At 39.4% G+C, this 17,922-nt stretch overlaps 1 protein-coding gene across 3 annotated transcripts in view; it reads left to right on the top strand.

Annotated features, from left to right (window-relative positions):
* The window catches only part of APLF (aprataxin and PNKP like factor), a 113,253-nt gene that overhangs the window by 56,708 nt on the left and 38,623 nt on the right, over nt 1-17,922 (top strand). The window contains exon 9 of one of the 3 annotated variants that reach the window (XM_023733110.1): nt 9,402-9,472. The exons of the other annotated variants lie outside the window; for them this stretch is intronic. Within the exon in view, the coding sequence (XP_023588878.1) occupies nt 9,402-9,472 (71 nt within the window). The remainder of the gene's footprint in view (nt 1-9,401; nt 9,473-17,922) is intronic. 3 annotated transcript variants of the gene reach the window in all.

Raw genomic sequence — 17,922 nt, 5'->3', positions numbered from 1 at the left:
CCAGACTGTTTTGATAGCTGTTTTGATAGCTGTGGCTGTATAATGAGTTTTGAGGTTGGGAAGTGGGAGGCTTCCTACTTTCTTCTTCTTTAATACTGCTTTGGTTTTTCAGGACTTCTTTCGTTTCCATATAAAGTTGGTGACTGGTTTTAACATTTCCTTAAAGAATGTTGTTGGGATTTGGATCAGGATTGCATTATTTCTATACATTGCTTTTGGTAGTATTGACATTTTCACAATGTTGAGTCTTCCGATCCTTAAGCATGGAATGTTTTTCCACTTATTTAGATCTCTTTTAGTTTCTTGCAATAATGTTTTATAGTTTTTCTTGTATAAGTCTTTTATAGCTCTGGTTAGGTTTATTCCTAGATAGTTTATTCTTTTGTGGGCTATTATAAGTGGTATTGTTTTCTTGAATTCCTTTTCGGAGTCTTCCTTGTTTGTGTAGAGGAACCCAACTGATTTTTGTGTGTTGATCTTGTACCCTGCCACTTTGCTGAATCCTTCTATTAGATCTGCTAGCTTTCTTGTGACATCTCTGGGATTTTCTGTATATAAGATCATGTCATCTGCAAATAAGACTTCCAGTACAATATTGAATAAGAGTGGTGATAGTGGGCATTTTTGTCTCATACCCATTCTTAAGAAGGCTATCTGTCTTTGTCCATTGAGAATAATGTTGGCTGTTGGTTTGGATATATGCCCTTAATTACGTTGAGGTATTTCCCTTCTATTTCTGTTTTTTGAGAGTTTTTATCAGGAAAGGGTGTTGGATTTTATCAGATGCCTTTTCTGTGTCAGTTGAGATGACCATGTGATTCTTTTCCTTTGTTTTATTTATGTAGTGAATTACATTGATTGATTTCTAATGTTGAACCACACTTGAATACCTGGTATGAATCCCACCTCATTATGATGTATTATTGTTTTTTATATGCTATTGGATTCTGTTGGCTAGAATTTTGTTGAGAATTTTTGTGTCTATATCCATGAGGCATTGGTCTGTAATTTTCCTTTTTTTGTGATGTCTTTATCTTACTTTGTTAAAACGGTGATGCTGGCTTCATAGAATGGGTTCAGGAGTATTCGTTCCTTTTCTATGATTTGAGTAGAATTAATGTCAGCTCTTGTTTGAATGTTTAGTAGAATTCCCCAGTGAAGCCATCTGAGCCAGGGCTTTTTTTTGTTGGGAATTTTTTGATGGCATCTTCTATTTCTTCTTTCGTTATGGGTCTGTTTAGGTGTTCCAGCTCTATTTGAGTTAGTTTAGGTAGGGAGTGTGTTTCTAGAAATTTCTTCTAGGTTTCCAGATTTGTGGGAGTACAGTTTTTCATAGTATTCTCTTATAATCCTCTTTATCTCAGTTGGATCTGTTTTAATGTCTCCAGTTTAATTGGTTATTTTGGTTATTGGCTTCTTCTCATTTTTTTCTTTTGTCAAATTGGCCAGTGGTTTGTCAATTTTATTGATCCTTTCAAAGAACCAACTTCTAGTCTTGATAATTCTATTGTCTTTTTTCTGTTTTCTATTTCATTTATTTCTGCTCTGATCTTTATTTTTTCCTTTCTTCTGGTAGCTTTGGTCTTTGCTCTTTTTCTGTTTGTTCAAGTTGCCGTGTTAAGTTGTTGATTTTGAATCTTTCTTCTTTTTTAATGTATTCATTTATTGCTACAAATTTTCCTTTGAGCACTGCTTTTGTCATTTGATTCTAAGTATTTTTTATTTTCACTTTTGATTTTTTTCTATGACCCAATAATTTTTTAGTAATATGTTACTTAGTTTCCGGGTATTTAATTTATTTTCCTTGGTCTGCCTGTTATTGATTTCTAGTTTTAAACTGTAATGGTCAAAGAAGATGCTTTGTATAATTTTAATCTTTTTAAATTTATTGAGGCTTGCTTTATGGCTGAAAATATGGTCTGTTCCGGAGAATGTCCAATGTATGTTGGAGAAGAAAGTGTATTGTGCTGCTTTTGGGTGGTGTGTTCTATATATGTCTGTAAGGTCAAGTTGAGAAATAGTGTTGTTTAGCTCTTCTGTGTCTTTGTTGATTTTCTTTCTAGTTGTTTCTGTCCATCATTGAAAGTGGTGTGTTGAAATCTAGTGTTATTGGAGAACTATTTCTCTCTTCAATTCTGTTAGAGTTTGTTTTATAAATTTTGGAGCCCTGGCAATGGGTGCATAAATATTTATTTATTTATTATTGTTACATTTTCTTGTTGAGTTGATCCTTTAATCATTATATAATGCCCTTCTTTGTCTCTTATAATGGATCTTGACTTAAAGTTTATTTTGTCAGAAGTTAATATTGCCATTCTTGCTTTCTTTTGATTACTGTTTGCTTGGTATATATTTTTTTCCATACTTTGATGTTTAACCTATTTATGTCTTTGTGTCTAAGGTGTCTGTTGTAGACAACATATTGATTGGTCTTTTTTTTTTTTTTAAATCCAGTTGCCACTCTCTGCCTCTGAATTGGTGCATTTAATCCATTTACATTCATTGTGATTAGTGATAGATATGAGTTCATTGACGCCATTTTGCTATAATTTTTTTATGTGTTGTTAGTGGTTTCTTTGTTCTTTTCTGTACTGAGTTCTTTTTGTTTATGGATCTTCTTTTCCTGGCATCTGTTGTTGTTGTTTTTGTGTTTACTGGGTCTTTTTTAAATTCCTTCTTCTTTATTTTGATGAGTAGATTTATTAATTTTCTTTGTGGTTACCCTGAAGTTTACATTTATCCTCCTGTATTTACAGCAGTCTGTTATATGCTGAAATCACATTGACTACCTTGAAATATGAAAGTTATAGAACTACAGCATTCATTCCCTTTTGTTCTAAAGTTGTTATCATTTACAGCTTAATATCTTTGGTTCCCTGTAATCAGTTTTGCAGCTTTATTTTACTTTTGTTAAGTTTTTATCTGAGTTGGTATCTGGGTGATGCTGTCATGTGTCTTTATCAGAGTGTTGTCTCGTGTTGTTGCATCTCTGTCCAAAGGGCTCCCTTTAATATTTCTTGTAGGACTGATCTGGTGGTTACAAATTCTCTTAATTTGTGTTTGTCTTAATTTTGCCCTTGTTTTCGAAAGATGGTTTTGCTAGATACATGATTCTTGGTTGGCAGTTCTTTTCTTTCAGAGCTTTGTATATGTCATCTAATTGCCTTCTTGCCCGAATGACTTCTGACAAGAAATCTGCACTTAGTCTTATTGATGCCGCTTTGTAGCTGATATTTCGCTTTTCACGAGCTGCTCTGAAAATTCTTTCTTTGTCTTTGGTTTTGGGAAGTTTGATTATGATATGTCTTGGCGAATTTCTTTTGGAGTCCATCCCGTATGGGGTTCTTTGAGCTTCTTGGATGGAAACCTTCTCAGGGAAGTTTTCTTGCCAATATATCATCAAAAATTCTATCTGTACTTTTTTTTTCTCTTCTGGAATTCCTATTATGCGTAAATTATTCCTCTTGAAGGTGAGCCACATAACCCTTAGACTTTCTTCATTTTTTTCAATCTTTTTTCTGATCGTTCCTCAAACAAATTCATATCAAGGGATTTGTCCTCTATTTTGTGATTCTCTCTTCCATTGATTCAGTCCTATTTCTGTCCTTCCATTGAGTTAGCTATTTCTGATATTTTATTGTTAAGGTTCTGAATTACTAGCTGTTGTTTTTGTATGGTTTCTGTTTGTTTATTGAGCTTGTCATTTCATTCTTGTATTGCTTTTTTCTGAATTCTTCTAGGGTTTTTTTCTGTGTTTTTCTTGATCTCTTTGAGGAGCCTAAATATTAATCTTTTAAATTCCTTGTCAGGTAGTTCTATTATCAGTTCTTCCTCCAGAAGGTTTTCCATCCCTTTATCTTGCTCACTTGTTTGAGCCATCTTGCCCTATTTCTTCATGTGATTTGTTATTGCCTGCTGTCTCTAAGGCATTAAACTGTTATTTTATTTATTACAGGTGTGTATGTCTTCCCTTACAGAACTGGTGGAGTTACAAGAGCAGATCCCTTCCCTGATGTGAGGTCGCAATTCTTGGCTGGTCAGAGTCCCTCCACAACTCTTATGGGAAAGTGTGGTCCTTCTGCATTGGTGTTAGCAGTTAGTGTGTCCACTGGAGATCAGGGCAGGTTATCTTCATAGCCACAGGGAGGTGGTGCTACCTAAATGGACAAGGAAGGCCCTCTGTGCAGGCTCGAATTAATGTCTCAGTAGGTAAGGGGAGAGCAAGGGATCTCAGTGCGGGAGTTGGGGATTTGTACCTGCTAGTCTCTGGACAGGGGAGTTTGGGGTTTAGGGGTAGGTAGGGAGCCACCTCCCTGTCCCTGGGTGGGGGCATATCCACCTGTCACTGGTAGAGTTGTGGGGAGTCCTCTTGCTGATCTCCCGGATGTGTGCATGGTGGGTGCTTCTGCAGATCACCTGGTGGGGTGGGGTTTGGGTGGGGGGTACCATTGGACCGAGGGCACATGTCTCAGCGGGTGCGCCCCCAGTCTGCAGGTGCGCAGTGCAGGAGAGGTGTCACCACCGGTCCACGGTCACAAGGCTCAGTGTGTACACTGCTGATACACTGGACCCTGGTGCAGGTGGTTGGGCAGAGGAGGGAGTTTCTCTGATCTGCTGTCCCCTAGTATAGGGTACAGGGTGATGGAGGTGCCTTCACTCCGTGTGTGGGGGGTAAGGGGGAGTGAGGAGATGGGCTCGCCACTGGTCCGTGGGCCTCTGGCAGGTGGGGGGTGGGGAATGTGAAGTGAGTACAGTGAGTGCTCTTAACTTTCAGCAGGGAGCACTCCCAACCTGACTTTGAATGTGGATACAGGGGCGCTCCTGCTTGGCAGCACCAGGTGATGGGGGCTTTGACTGGTTAGATGTAGGGGTGGTTACATGGAGGCTGGCTGGGTAAGAGACCTCTATGTGTTACACTATGAATTTACTATTCAGTGGGTGTGTCCTGTCCAAATGATCAGGCACTGCCATTGGTAAGTAGTCCCGTCCCTTGTTCCTGGCTTCCTCCCTTCTCTGTGCTCACCAGGATCACTGAGGGTCTCACCAGCCTTCCTGTACTTTCCCATTTTTGATCCGGCTTGTGTCTTGCTCACCTTGTTTCATTCTGGGTTTGTTTACTCCTTATCTCTGTCTCCTGTTGTGGGTTCTGTGGAATTGCCTGCCTGTGCGAACGTGCTTGCTTTGTCTCAGTATGGTTACGCTGGGAAGGTCCAGCTGGCAGGGTGCCAGTGATCCATAATTTTCTGTGTCTGCTGTTTTTGTATAGTCTCTCATTCCACTTGACAGTCAGTCCAATTCTTCAGCCTTCTGTTTGATGCTCAGGTTTCCAAAGTTGTCATCAATATCCAATTCACTTATTTTCTTGAATCTTTGTTATAAAGGGGACATTATGAGGCTTCTGACCCTGCCACCATCTTGGACTGTCTTCTAGATATTATTATTATTATTCAATTCCATTGTGGTCATATAGGTCCCCAGGTGGCGCAAGCAGTTTTCCCTCAACTACTCTCAAAGGTTGAAGATCATGTAACATACTCTATAGAATTTAAATCTCTGGAAATTTATTATTGATACTTGTTTTGTTCTAACATATGGTCTGTTTTTGTTGAACATACTTGTTTTTGGTGTTGTTAGGTGCCATTGGGTTGATTCCGACTCATAGAGACCCCATGTGTGCAGGGTAGAATGGCTCTGTAGGGCTTTCTTGACTGAAATCTTTACATAAGCAGATTGCCAGGTGTTTCTCCCACAGAGCTGCTGGATGGGTTCGAACCATACTCCAAACCAAAACCTAACCCATTGCCACTGAGTCGATTCTGACTCATAGCCACCTTATAGGACAGAATAGAACTACCCCATAGGGTTTCCAAGGAGCAGCTGGTGGATTCCAACTGCCAAACTTTTGGTTAGCGCCATAGATCTTAACCATTGTGCCACCAGGGCTTCTCAAACCATACTATGGGCGCTTAAACGTCCATTCTGCGGTTTGGCAGAGTACCAAAACCAAACAAACCCACTGCTGTCGAGTCAATTCCGACTCATAGCGACCCTATAGGATAGAGTAGAACTGCCCCCAAATGGTTTCTGAGGCTGTAATCTTTACGGAAGCAGACTGCCACATCTTTCTCCTGCAGAGTGGCTGGTGAGTTCAAACTGCCAACCTTTTGGTTAGCAGCCAAGCACTTTAGCTATTGCACCACCAGAGCTCCTTTTTGGGAGTAAGATTCTGTAAATGTCAGTTAGGTCAGATGGTTAAAGTTTTGTTTAGGTTTTTATGTTCTTACTGATTTTTTTTTTCCTGTGGTTGTTCTATTAGTTACTGAGAGACGCATGTTAAAATCTTCACTATGATTGTAGGTTTGTCTAGTTCTTTCTTAATTCTGTCAGTTTTTCTTATTGCCTTAACTGGGGCCTGCCCTCAGTGGAAAAATCTATAAAAATGAGGAAGTCTCTCAGAGAGGCATTCCCTTCTTTCACATGTTGACTCCCTCAGTGTCTGCCTGCTTTTGTTCACTCTCCACTGCCTTCAAATTATCGTTTCAATATTTTGTCAAGAGTGTAATCATTGCCCACGGAAGGGTTGATCTGATAAGATCTACTGGGCCGTAAGGGGAAGTGGAACTCCTCCTGCTTTATCTGATTATAATACAGCCGCACCAGCTTTCTTTTGGCTAGTGTTTGCATGATACATTTTTTAAAATCCCTTTACTTTCAGCGTAACTGTGTCCTTATATTTAAAGCATGTCACTTACATATGACATATCCAGCTTGATAGTTTCTGCTTTCTAGGTGGAGCATTTAGTCCAATTACATTTAATGCAATTAGTGATATATTTGAGTTTAAGTCTACCTTCTTGCTATTGCGTTTCTTTTAGTCTCACATATTCTTTGCTCTTTTATTCTTCTTTTCCTGACTTCTTTTGGATTATGTGTTATTAATTCCTTTTTTTTTCTTCTATTAACTTTTTAGGTATATATTCTTGTATTTCTTTTTAGCACTTGCACTATATTTCAATATGTATCTTTAACTTATTACAATCTATTTTAAGGTTTGTGCTTTTACCATTTCCTAAAGAGTATAAGAACCTTACATCAGTGTAACTCCGTTTACTTATCCTTTTGCTTTTTTTTTTTTTAATATTGTCATTATTTTTACCTCTACACATGTTAACTCACAAGACATTATTAAGTATCAACATTCTTTTATATTTACCCATATTTATCATTTTTGGTACTCTTGTTTCTTCCTGAAGTTTTATCCTTTCATCTGGGATCATTTTCTTTTAGTCTTGAGAACGTTTGGCATTTCTTGTAGTGAAGTTTTGTCAGCAAAGAATTCTGTTAGTTTTTTTGGGTTGAAAAATGGCCTTATTTTGCCTTTATTTTTGAAAGATATTTTCACCGGGCATAGAATTCTAGCTTGTAAACTTTTGTTTCCTTTTATCACTTTAAAGATGTCATTTCGTTGACTTCTTGCATCCATAGTTTCTGTTGAAAGTCAGTTATCTGTTTCATTGCTGCTCCTTTGAAAGTAGTGTGTCTTTTTTCTGGCTGCTTTTAAGATTTATCTGTTTGCCTTTAGTTTTCAACAATTTATCTAACATGTGCCGAGGTGTGGTTTTCTTTGTATTCATCCTATTTGGGGTTCACTAAGTTTTTTTTTTTTTTTGTAGATTGATATCTATCATTAGTTTGTGGGATAGTTTGGCTATTTGCTCATTAAATATTATTTCTGCCCCATTCTGTCCTTCTGATACTCCTATTAAGTATATATTAAACATTTGACCATGTCCAAATGTCTATTCTGCATTGTTTTGTTCTTTTCACTATTTCTTTCCCTCTGTATTTCAGACTGGATGTTTGCTGTTGCCTTGTTTTAGAATTTATGAATCCTCTCTTCCATCCTGTCTAGTCTGCTTTAAAACCCATTCAAAGAGTTCTTCTTTTCAGCCATTGTATTTTCTAGTTTTAAAATGTTCATTTGATTCTTTTTCAAAAATAGCTTCTAATTCTGTTGAAATTTTCCGTTTGTTTTTTCTAGTTGTTTACTCTTTAACATATTCGGCATAGTTAAAAGTTGTTATTTTCTAACAGACATTTCTGGACCTACTTCTTCAAGACCTTCCTCTTGATTATTCGTCAAATTTTTCTGCCTCGTGTCTTAATTTTTTATTTTAATCCTAACATTATTTATGAAAAGAACTGTAAAAACTCTAGATGTTATCTTCTATCAGCGAGGGTATCCTCTATGCTTGGCAGATAGGGCCTAGTCACCCCAGTCCAGCCAGGGATTTAAATAGGTAATAGCTAGGTTGAAGTTTTACTAAAACTCAGTCTGCCTTTTGTTTGTCTCTATTCCTCCAACATGATTTTTCTCGACTTTTGATTGAGAGGCAGGTCTCTGTCTTTTTAGTTCAAACTTCCCTTTAGAGATTTTGAGCTTAGTCCATTAGCCTTTCACTCATGCAGCTTAAAATCTGGCTCATTTCTTGAGAAGAGACCAGTTATGTGTTTGTTACAGATTGTTTTCCTGTTTTGTTTGTTTGTTTTTTAATCAGCATAAATAATTTGTTATATACTCTCTTATACACTAGTGGACTTGAAAATTCATACAAGAGTATTCCAGGATGCGGGAGATAGGAGTGTCTTAGTCATTTAGTGCTACTGTGACAGAAATACCACAAGTGGATGGCTTTAACAAAGAGAAATTTATTTTCTCACAGTCTAGTAGACTACGAGTCCAAGTTCAGAGCATCAGCTCCAGGAGAAGGCTTTCTCTCTCTGTCGGCTCTGGAGGAAGGTCCTTGTGATCCATCAGTCTTCCCTTTGTCTGGGAGCATCTCAGCGCAGGAACCTCAGATCCAAAGGATGCATTCTGCTCCCAGCACTGCTTTCTTGGTGGTATGAGGTTCCCATCTCTCTCTGCTTGCTTCTCTCTTTTATATCTCAAAAGAGATTGGCTTAAGACACAGATAATTTTGTAAATCTCATCAATGTAACTGCCACTAATCCATCTTATTACATCATAGTGATAGAATTTACAACACATAGGGAAATCACATCAGATGATAAAATGATAGACAATCATACAATACTGGGAATCATGACCTAGCCAAGTTGACACACATTTTTGGGGGACACAATTCAATCCATGACAAGGAGGTAGAGAATGAGATGAAAGTGTAGGTTTTGAAGACAGGTACTGAGGGGCGAACTTTATGCCATAGTCAGCCAGTTCTTGGTGAACTTAGCTACCTTGGGTCATGCCAAGAAAACGCAGTTCCCTTTTGGCCAGCCTACCTTAGGTTTCCAGCCCTTCCTCCTGCTTCCTCATTTGTGGTCCTGTAGGATCCTGAAACGCTATATTAGTGGCAGATTTCACTTTGGTTTTTTTTTTTCAGTTTCAGACCCAGACCTCCAGCCTCTTCCACTTCTGAGTTGCAGCGTAATGAATTGTCTAAATTCATGAAGGGTAAGAATCAGGATCAGCACAAAGCTGTTTTTTATGAGGTGGAGGTCAGACATACTCTGCCTTCCATCTTCTTCACCATTTCTGACATCAGTTGTTCCCCACATGACACTCTCCCCTTCTCTGCTCGGTTTGATAGTTCGTTGCAGTGTACACACAGAACTCACAGACCAGACTCACAGTTGTGTGGCTTATTAGGGAAATAACAGGCTACAACTCAGGATCAGGATCAACTTGTAAGTAACAGGGACAACTCAGGATCAGGATCAGGAAGAACACTGGCAAGGTTTGGAAAGGTCCCGAAAGTGGAGAGCACACTCCTTCCTTCTCAGTGCAGGACAGCTTCTGACCTGGACAGCTCTCTCAGCTGCTCCCAGCTGTTAAGCTTATCTGTCATCAGGCCTCTCTGCTGTCGAGCGTTTCCAACATTGGGCCTCTCCACTGTCGGCCTCTCTGCCATCAGCTTCTCTGCCATCAGTCTCTGCCACTAACTGGCTCGGCTCATAGCCAGGGTGGCAGCTTGCTCAGCTCTCTCAGCTGCTGCTCTCCTAACAGTAGCTCTCCATAGTTGGGCCTCTCTGCCATCGGGTGCTCTGCTGTCAGGCTATCCACTGTTGGCCTTTCTACTGTTAGTCTCTGCTTCTAACCAGCCTAGCTCACAGCCAGTGTAGCAGCTTGCTCAGCTGTCTTAGCTGCTGTCTGCCATCAGGCCTCTCCGCTATCAGTCTCTCTGCCATTGGCCTCTCCGCTGCTAACTAGTCCAGCTTATAGCCATTGTAGCAGCTTGCTCAGCTCTCTCATTTACTGCTCCCCTAGCAGTAGCTCTCCACCATCAGGCCTCTCTGCCATTGGGCACTCTGCCATCAGGCCTCTTCTTTGCTGGCGCTCAGCGATCAGCATCCCTGTCACTAACTGGCTTAGGTCACAGCCAGTGTTGCAGCTTGTTCAGCTCTCTTAGCTGCTCTCTGCCATCAGGGCTCTGTGCTGTCAGGCCTCTCCATCATTGGCCTCTCCTCCGCTAATGAGCCCAGCTCATAGCCAGTATAGCAGCTTCAGGACCGCTTGGCATCCAAATGGCTCTGCTTTGCCAACCCAGCTCTTAGCCACCATCTCACAACTGGGAGACTTCTCCAAAACCTCTGCATTCCAGCTGTTTATATATTCTGATCCTCATCAGTTACAAGGGGAGGGCCTCCTTCGCCAGACCAGAGTTCAGCCAATCCTCGATTACCAATGAGATGTCGGTCAATTCAGGTCTGGTTAATTACCAGACAAAACTATCAAACCATCAAGTTGTTTACAGCTTACTCAGGAAATATCAGTCATCCCAGGGAATCCCCTGGGTAAAAGTAACAAACCCTCTAGGGTAGACAAGAACCTGGAAGTTCCTCCCCCCAAGTTGTTGCTCTAAACAACAAGGGCAAAAGTAGTAATTCTTCAGGGCTTAGGGGAAAAAATCTTCCAAGCTGTTTTCCAAAGAACCAAGGCAAAAAGTCACTTAAAGGAGCTCATTGCACCACAACCTCCCAGGTACGCAGCAAATATTTCTTGGGAAAAGTTAGCCTTGTGTTTGGAACTCCTTAATTTACAAGCTGTTGTGGCAACCCCATCAGGCCATGAAAAGCTCTACTTGTTTCTCCTTCCATAAATAGAATTCCTCAAAAAACCGTTGCTGTCAAGTCAATTCCAACCCATCGCAACCCTATAGGACAGGGTAGGACTGCCCTGTAAGGTTTCCAAGGATGTAATCTTTATGGAAGTAGACTGCCATGTCTTTCTTCCATGGAGCAGTTAGGGAGTTCGAACCACCAACCTTTTGGTTAGCAACCGAGTGCTTATGGCTTCAGGCTTTACCAAGAACTGGCAAATGCCTCTAGGGAAGAAAATAACCAGCCATTGTCACCTCAGCTAGGAAGGGCTTTTTCCTCCTCATTTCTCTCATTAAAATAATTTTTACAATGTACTGATTTTTTTTCTAGTTGTTAAAACACGATTATTGGTCTACCATGATATTCTGCATCCTTCACACAAATAAAAATACAAGTATGTTTATTTTTTTAGAAGAATAAAAATAAAGTATAAAGCCTCAGTAAGAATAATGCTGTCAAAAACTGCTGTCTTCATATCATCAGTCTCTTTTAAAGAGGTCAGAGGGCATAGTAAAGAGAAATTACTCTAATGTCAGTATCGAACGTGTGCTAATAAAATTTATATCTGTATGTAGATATTCTGTATTATTTGCTTTTTACCTGTTGAGCTGCTTTGTCCTGGATTTAGTTGCAGATAATTTTTTAAAGAATTTTTTTTCCTTGTCAATTTTAATTATAGTTCAGAGATACTTTTGGGGAATGTTAGAGATGATTGTTTATTCTGACTATTTTACAAATAAGGACACGGAAGCCAAAAAAGTCGAAGTGCATTGCCTAGGAGCCCAGAGTTAGTGAGATCAAAATTTAGATTAGAAACAAAACTTCCTTCCTCTCCCAGTCCAGCGTTAGCCCCTGGCATTGCTAATCTGCCAGTGATAGTTATAGCTTTATATTACTTATTTACCAGTTGCCATCCAGTCAACTCCGACTCATGGTGACCCTGTGTGTGTCGGAGTAAAACTGTACTTCATAGGGTTTTCAATGGCTGATTGTTTGGAAGTAGATTGCTGGGCTTTTCTTCCAAGAAGCCTTTAAGTGGACTAGAATTGCCAGCTTTTTAGTTAGCAGTCAAGCGCTTAACCATTTGCACCACCCAGGGACTCCAGCGAGTTAGCAGTGGTTGTCTTTTTAGCTATATGACCAAATAATAGTTTGGAGTTAAAAGCAAAAAACAATAAACTCTAGGTAAGGTACTTTGGTAGAAGAAATCATGTATTTTCCAGGTCAACAAGATGAGAGAAACCCTAGCTGCAGAAATATGATGTGTATTTACATACTTTCTCATGTCACATTATCATTAGGCAGAAACATTATCTAATAGATAGAGTTTGTATCATTGCTAAAGCTAAACTGTTACATTATGCTTATTTACTCTTCTGGCAGTCTTGATTTGTGAGAGTATATTATTTTCGTTAGCCATATACTGTTTAGTTCTAGAGTATAAGCCTAGCGAATCAGAATGATAAGGTGTTCTAATACAGTTTTCATAAAAACAATTTTTCATATAAATGAATGTCAGGTTTCCTATAGCCATAGGAGAAAAATATTGAAGTCTTGTTGTTAGGTGCCATTGAGTTCGTTCTGAATCATAGCGACCCTATATATAACAGAATGAAACACTGCCTGATCCTGCGCCATCCTCACAATCGTTACTGTGTTTGAGCCCATTGTTGCAGTCACTGTGTCAGTCCATCTCCTTGATGATCTTCCTCTTTTTTGCTAACCCTCTACATTGAAGTCATGAAGCTATGAAATCAGCAACAAAGTATTATATTTGGAAAAGTGAAACAAAATTTCCAAAAGTAGAGCTGTGATAACCCTGTTTTCCATGATGGATGACATATTTGGAAGGGGAATGAAATTCATGAGCTAAAACATGTTTGTTTGCTTTTTATAGTCTAAATTTTTGCCTTCAAAAAAACAGGATAAGAATTATGCTCAAGTAAAAACAACTATTCTCTCAATGATAAGTTGATTTAAAAATTCTTTTTGTTTAATATTAATTTCTTGAGTGTGTGCAAGTTGGTTTCTTTTTATGATATGTCTGTGTGATCAGGTGTTGTCTAAATTTTTGCCTTCAAAAAAACAGGATAAGAATTATGCTCAAGTAAAAACAACTATTCTCTCAATGATAAGTTGATTTAAAAATTCTTTTTGTTTAATATTAATTTCTTGAGTGTGTGCAAGTTGGTTTCTTTTTATGATATGTCTGTGTGATCAGGTGTTGTATAACATGTTAAATAATCTTATTCTTATACTACATGGCAGCTGACTAAATTTATATAATACTGTATTTCGAAGGGTGTATTGTCATCTGGGGTCAGAGTTTTTATCACTGTAGAGCAAATGTGTAACCACAGAACTGTACGTATACAGGTCTATTTCATTTTCAGCCATTCCATCCCTTGAGTAAAATGGGGAAAACAGATATGGATCACATATGTAAATGCATACTGTAGTAACAATAAAAATTTCTACAGCTCATCATCTAATATAGGAGGTTGATGTTTAGAAAAGGATATATAGTTATTGTATTTTACTTTTTTCTTCTTAAATTTCTTCTTTTACGCAATATTTTTTAAGTAAGGTGTTATTTGGTTTCCATGTATTTAATGTTTTTTCTTGTTCTTTCTGTTACTGATTTCTAGTTTTATAGTGTTACGATCAGAGAAGATGCTTTGTATTATTTCAGTGTTTTTTAATTTGTTGAGCCTTGCTTTGGGACCTAGAATATGATCTATTCTAGAGAATGATCCATTTTTGTTGGAGAAAAATGTGTACTGTGTTGCTGTTGGGTGGTCTGTTCTGTATATGTCTGTGTGGTCGAGTTGATTGATCGTGGTGTTTAGATCTTCTGTATCTTTGTTGAGTTTCTAGTTCTGTCCGTCATCAAAAGAGGTCTGTTAAAGTCTCCCACTATTATTGTAGAACTGTCTATTTCCCTTTTCAACTCTATGGAGTTTTTTAAATGTATTTTTGAGCTCTGCCAGTTGGGTGTGTAAACATTTATTATGGTTATGTCCTCTTGGTGGATTGACACTTTAATCATTATATATAATGCCCTTCTTTGTCTCTTATAATGGATTTGGACTTAAAGTCTATTTTATCAGAGTTTATTATTGACACTCCTGCTTTCTCTTGGTTACTATTTGCTTGATATATTTTTTTCCAGCCTTTGATTTTTAACCTACTTATGTCTTTGTGTCTAAGGCATGTTTCTTGTAGGCAACATATTGATGGGTCATGTTTTTTTCCTCCATTCTGCCACTCTGTGTCTCTTGAGTGGTGCATTTAAGCCATTTACATTCAGTGTGATTATCCATAGGTATGAATTTACTGCTGCCATTTTGTTATGCTTTTTGTGTGTGGTGTTAACAGTTCGTGCCACTTAATTTTCTATGCTGAGTTCTTTTTTTTATGGATTTTCTTTTCATATCCTTCATTGTTGATTTTGTGTTTACTGGGTCTTTTTTATTTTCTTCTTTACTTTGGTGAGTAGATTTTTTAATCGTCTTTGTGATTACTCTGAAATTTACCTTTATCTTCCTACGTTTAAAACAGTCTGTTATGTCTTCATACTGCCCTGACTTCCTGTCCACATGGAGTTTCTATAACTACATCATTTATTCCCCCTTTTTGTTTTGAAGTTGTTTAAGATTGACATCTCTGGTTCCCTGTTTTCAGTTTTGCGGCTTTATTTTACTTTTGTGAATTCTTTATCTGGATTGGTATCTGGGTGATGCTGTCATGTGTCTTAATCTCAAGTTGTTGTCTGATGTCATTGATTCCCTGTCCGAAGGACTCCCTTTATTATTTCTTGTAAGATTCCCTTAATTTCTGTTTTTCTGGGCGTGTCCTACTTTTGCCATCATATTTGAAAGACATTATGGTGGATATATGATTCTTGGTTGGCAATTCTTTCTTTTGGGTTTTATATATGTCATCCAATTGCCTTCTTACCTGCATGGTTTCTGCTTAGAAATCAGTGCTTATTCTTATTGGTGCCCCTTTGTAGGTGATTATTTTGTTTTTCATGAACTGCTCTCAGAATTCTTTATTTGTCTTTGGTTTCAGAAAGTTTGATTATGATACATCTTGGTGACTTTCTTTTGGGGTTTATCCTATGTGGGGTTCGTTGAGCTTATTGGATGGAAACCTTCTCGTCTTTCATGATATTAGGGAAGTTTTCTGCCAATATATCATCAAAAAATTCTCTCTGTGCCTCCCCCCTCCACTTCTTCTGGAATTCCTATTACGAGTAAATTATTCCTCTTGATAATGTCCCACATAACTCTTAGGCTATCTTCATTTTTCTTCATTCTTTTTTCTGATTGTTACTCAAACAAATTAGTATCAAGGGATTTTGTACTCTATTTCTCAGATTCTTTCTTCCATTGATTCAATTCTGTTTCTCTGTCTTTACATTGAGTTATGTTTCTGATATTTTATTGTTAACCTTCTGGATGTCTAGTTGTTGTTTTTGTATGGTTTCTAATTGTCTCTTTATTTTGCCATTTTGTTCTTGTTTTTTTTTTCCTGAATTCTTCTAGGGTCTTGCCTGTGTTTTCCTTGATCTCTTTGAGAATCCTATATGTAAGTCTTGAATTCCTTATCAGATAGTTCTATTACCATTTCTTCCTCTGGAAGGTTTTCTACCCTTTTATTTTGCTCACTTGTTTGAGCCATCTTATCCTGTTTCTTCGTATGACTTGTTATTCTCTGCTGTCTCCGTGGCATTAAGATTGTTTATTTATTTATGTATTTCTTTATTGATTGTATGTGTGTTTTGTGCTGATTTTTTAAGTTTGTTTTGATGTCTCTGGAGCTTTGGTTCTTCTCTTTTTCTTTAGAATGTCTGTCTTCCTTTGTATTATTTTAACTGTTGTTTTGTGGTTCTGGTCTGTGTGTAACTTTGATGGTGTCTGTTGGCTAGGTGCGGTTTGTTCTCACTAGGGAGTATGGTGGGCTCCACCCACATGTGAGTCCTCTGTGGTTATGCTCATGTCTTCCCTTACTGGATTGAGTGGAGGTGGGAGAGTAGGTTCTTTCCCTGATATTGTGCTCAGGGTTCTCAACAGCCCTTCTGGGACCATGGGGTCCTTCCGGGTTGGTGCTAGCAGTTAGTGTGTTCTCTGGAAGTCAGGGCAGTACATCTCCATATCCACTGTGAGGGAGTGCTACCTAAATGGACAGAGTAGGCCCACTGTGCATGCAGAAATTGGCATCTGTGACCTGTGGTCAGGGTATCTAGGGGTTTCAGTGGAAGTGCAGATGGCCTGCAAGAACTGTTTGGGTGTAGGATATGTGATGTTGCAGCCAGGCAGACGTTGGATGAGGGCAGTAGGATCTCCTGCTCGTCATTTGGCAGAGGTGCAGACGACACCTGTCAGGATGTGACTGGCATTGCTGATGAGGTGATGTGTCTGTCAGGTCACTGGAACGTGGGTGCCAGGTACATTCTTGCCAGTCGTGGGGATGGGCACTGTGTGTGCACACCAGCTGTTGCCAAGTGGTTGGGGTGAGGGTGCATGGATCACTGTGTGGGTGGCACAGGAACTCATACTGCTGGTCACCAGGTGAATGGGGAGGTGCAGGTAAGGGGGGGCTCTCACGCTTCCAGTCACTGGTCTGGTGGCAGAACTATGCTGGCAATCATTTGTTGGGTGGGGTGGCTTGGGGTGGGTGGAGTGGGCAGAAACCTCTGGTCACAGGTCTGATGGCATGAGAGTATACGCCTTGGTTTGCTGGGCAAGAAGGGTGGGGGGCCCACCGCTGGTCACCGGGAGGGTGGGTAGGGAGGAGTGGGGGAGTGTGTTCCCTCTGCCTCTGGCTTGAGCACTGGGACACTCCCCACAGAGTGCCGCCTGAGATTAGGACTCGGCGTTGACCAAATACGAGGAGAGGGCTCCGGCCAGAATGCGGATGGGTGGGGATCTCTAGCCGCCACTCTGAGGATCCTCCACTCTGCCAGGGCCACCTACCCAAATGATCAGGGACTGCTCCTGGTGAGTATTCCATCCCTATTTCATTGCTCCCTCCCTGCTCTGTGGTCACCTGGACCCGCAAGGATCTTGCCCGCCTTCCTGCACTTTTCCTCCTGAGATCCAGTTGATGTTCGCTCACCTTCCTTCACTCTGGTTTGTCTACACAGTATCTCTGTCTCCTGTTGCTGATTCTGTACAGTTGCCTTCCTGTGCTCCTCACCCAGGAACACTGCTCACTTTGTCTCAAGATGGCCACACTGCATCTGGCTGGGCGGTTGGGTGTCTACAGCCCGCAAGTCTCCTTGTTCGCTGTTTTCCTTCAGTTTCTCCTTCCCTTTGGTGTTCGATCTAATTCTTCATCCTTCCATTTGCTGTTCTGGGTTCCCAGATTGTCTCCTGTATCTGTTTCACTGGGTTTCTCAGTTCTTTGCCGTAGGACAGCATGGTGTGCGTGACTAAGCTGCCATCTTGGGCCGTCTTACTCCCGTTCTTACTTGTTAAATAAATCATTAAACTTAGAATATGTATTTACTAAAATGAATAGAATCCGTTTTCAACCAGTTTGTTCCAAGAATGTGAAGTCAAACTCATGTGCATTGCCTCAGATTTACAAAAACCTTAGGTATCTATCATGCAAATGAAAATGTTGGTACCTTCATGTTTTTCAAAAACTAGTGCCCTACTTTTAAAATGGAATGTTTTCTAAGAGGGATAACTAAGGAGGTGTATCAGTTATCAACTCTTTTTTTTTTTTTTTTTTTCAAGTTTCTTATTAAATTTTATTTTTTAGAACGTTTTTAGATTTGCAGAAAAATTGACC

This window comes from Trichechus manatus, unplaced genomic scaffold (assembly GCF_000243295.1).
Source record: "Trichechus manatus latirostris isolate Lorelei unplaced genomic scaffold, TriManLat1.0 scaffold00004, whole genome shotgun sequence".
NCBI lineage: Eukaryota > Metazoa > Chordata > Mammalia > Sirenia > Trichechidae > Trichechus > Trichechus manatus.
The sequence above is the reverse complement of the archived record's forward strand: the minus strand, read 5'-3'. Positions and strand labels throughout refer to the sequence as shown.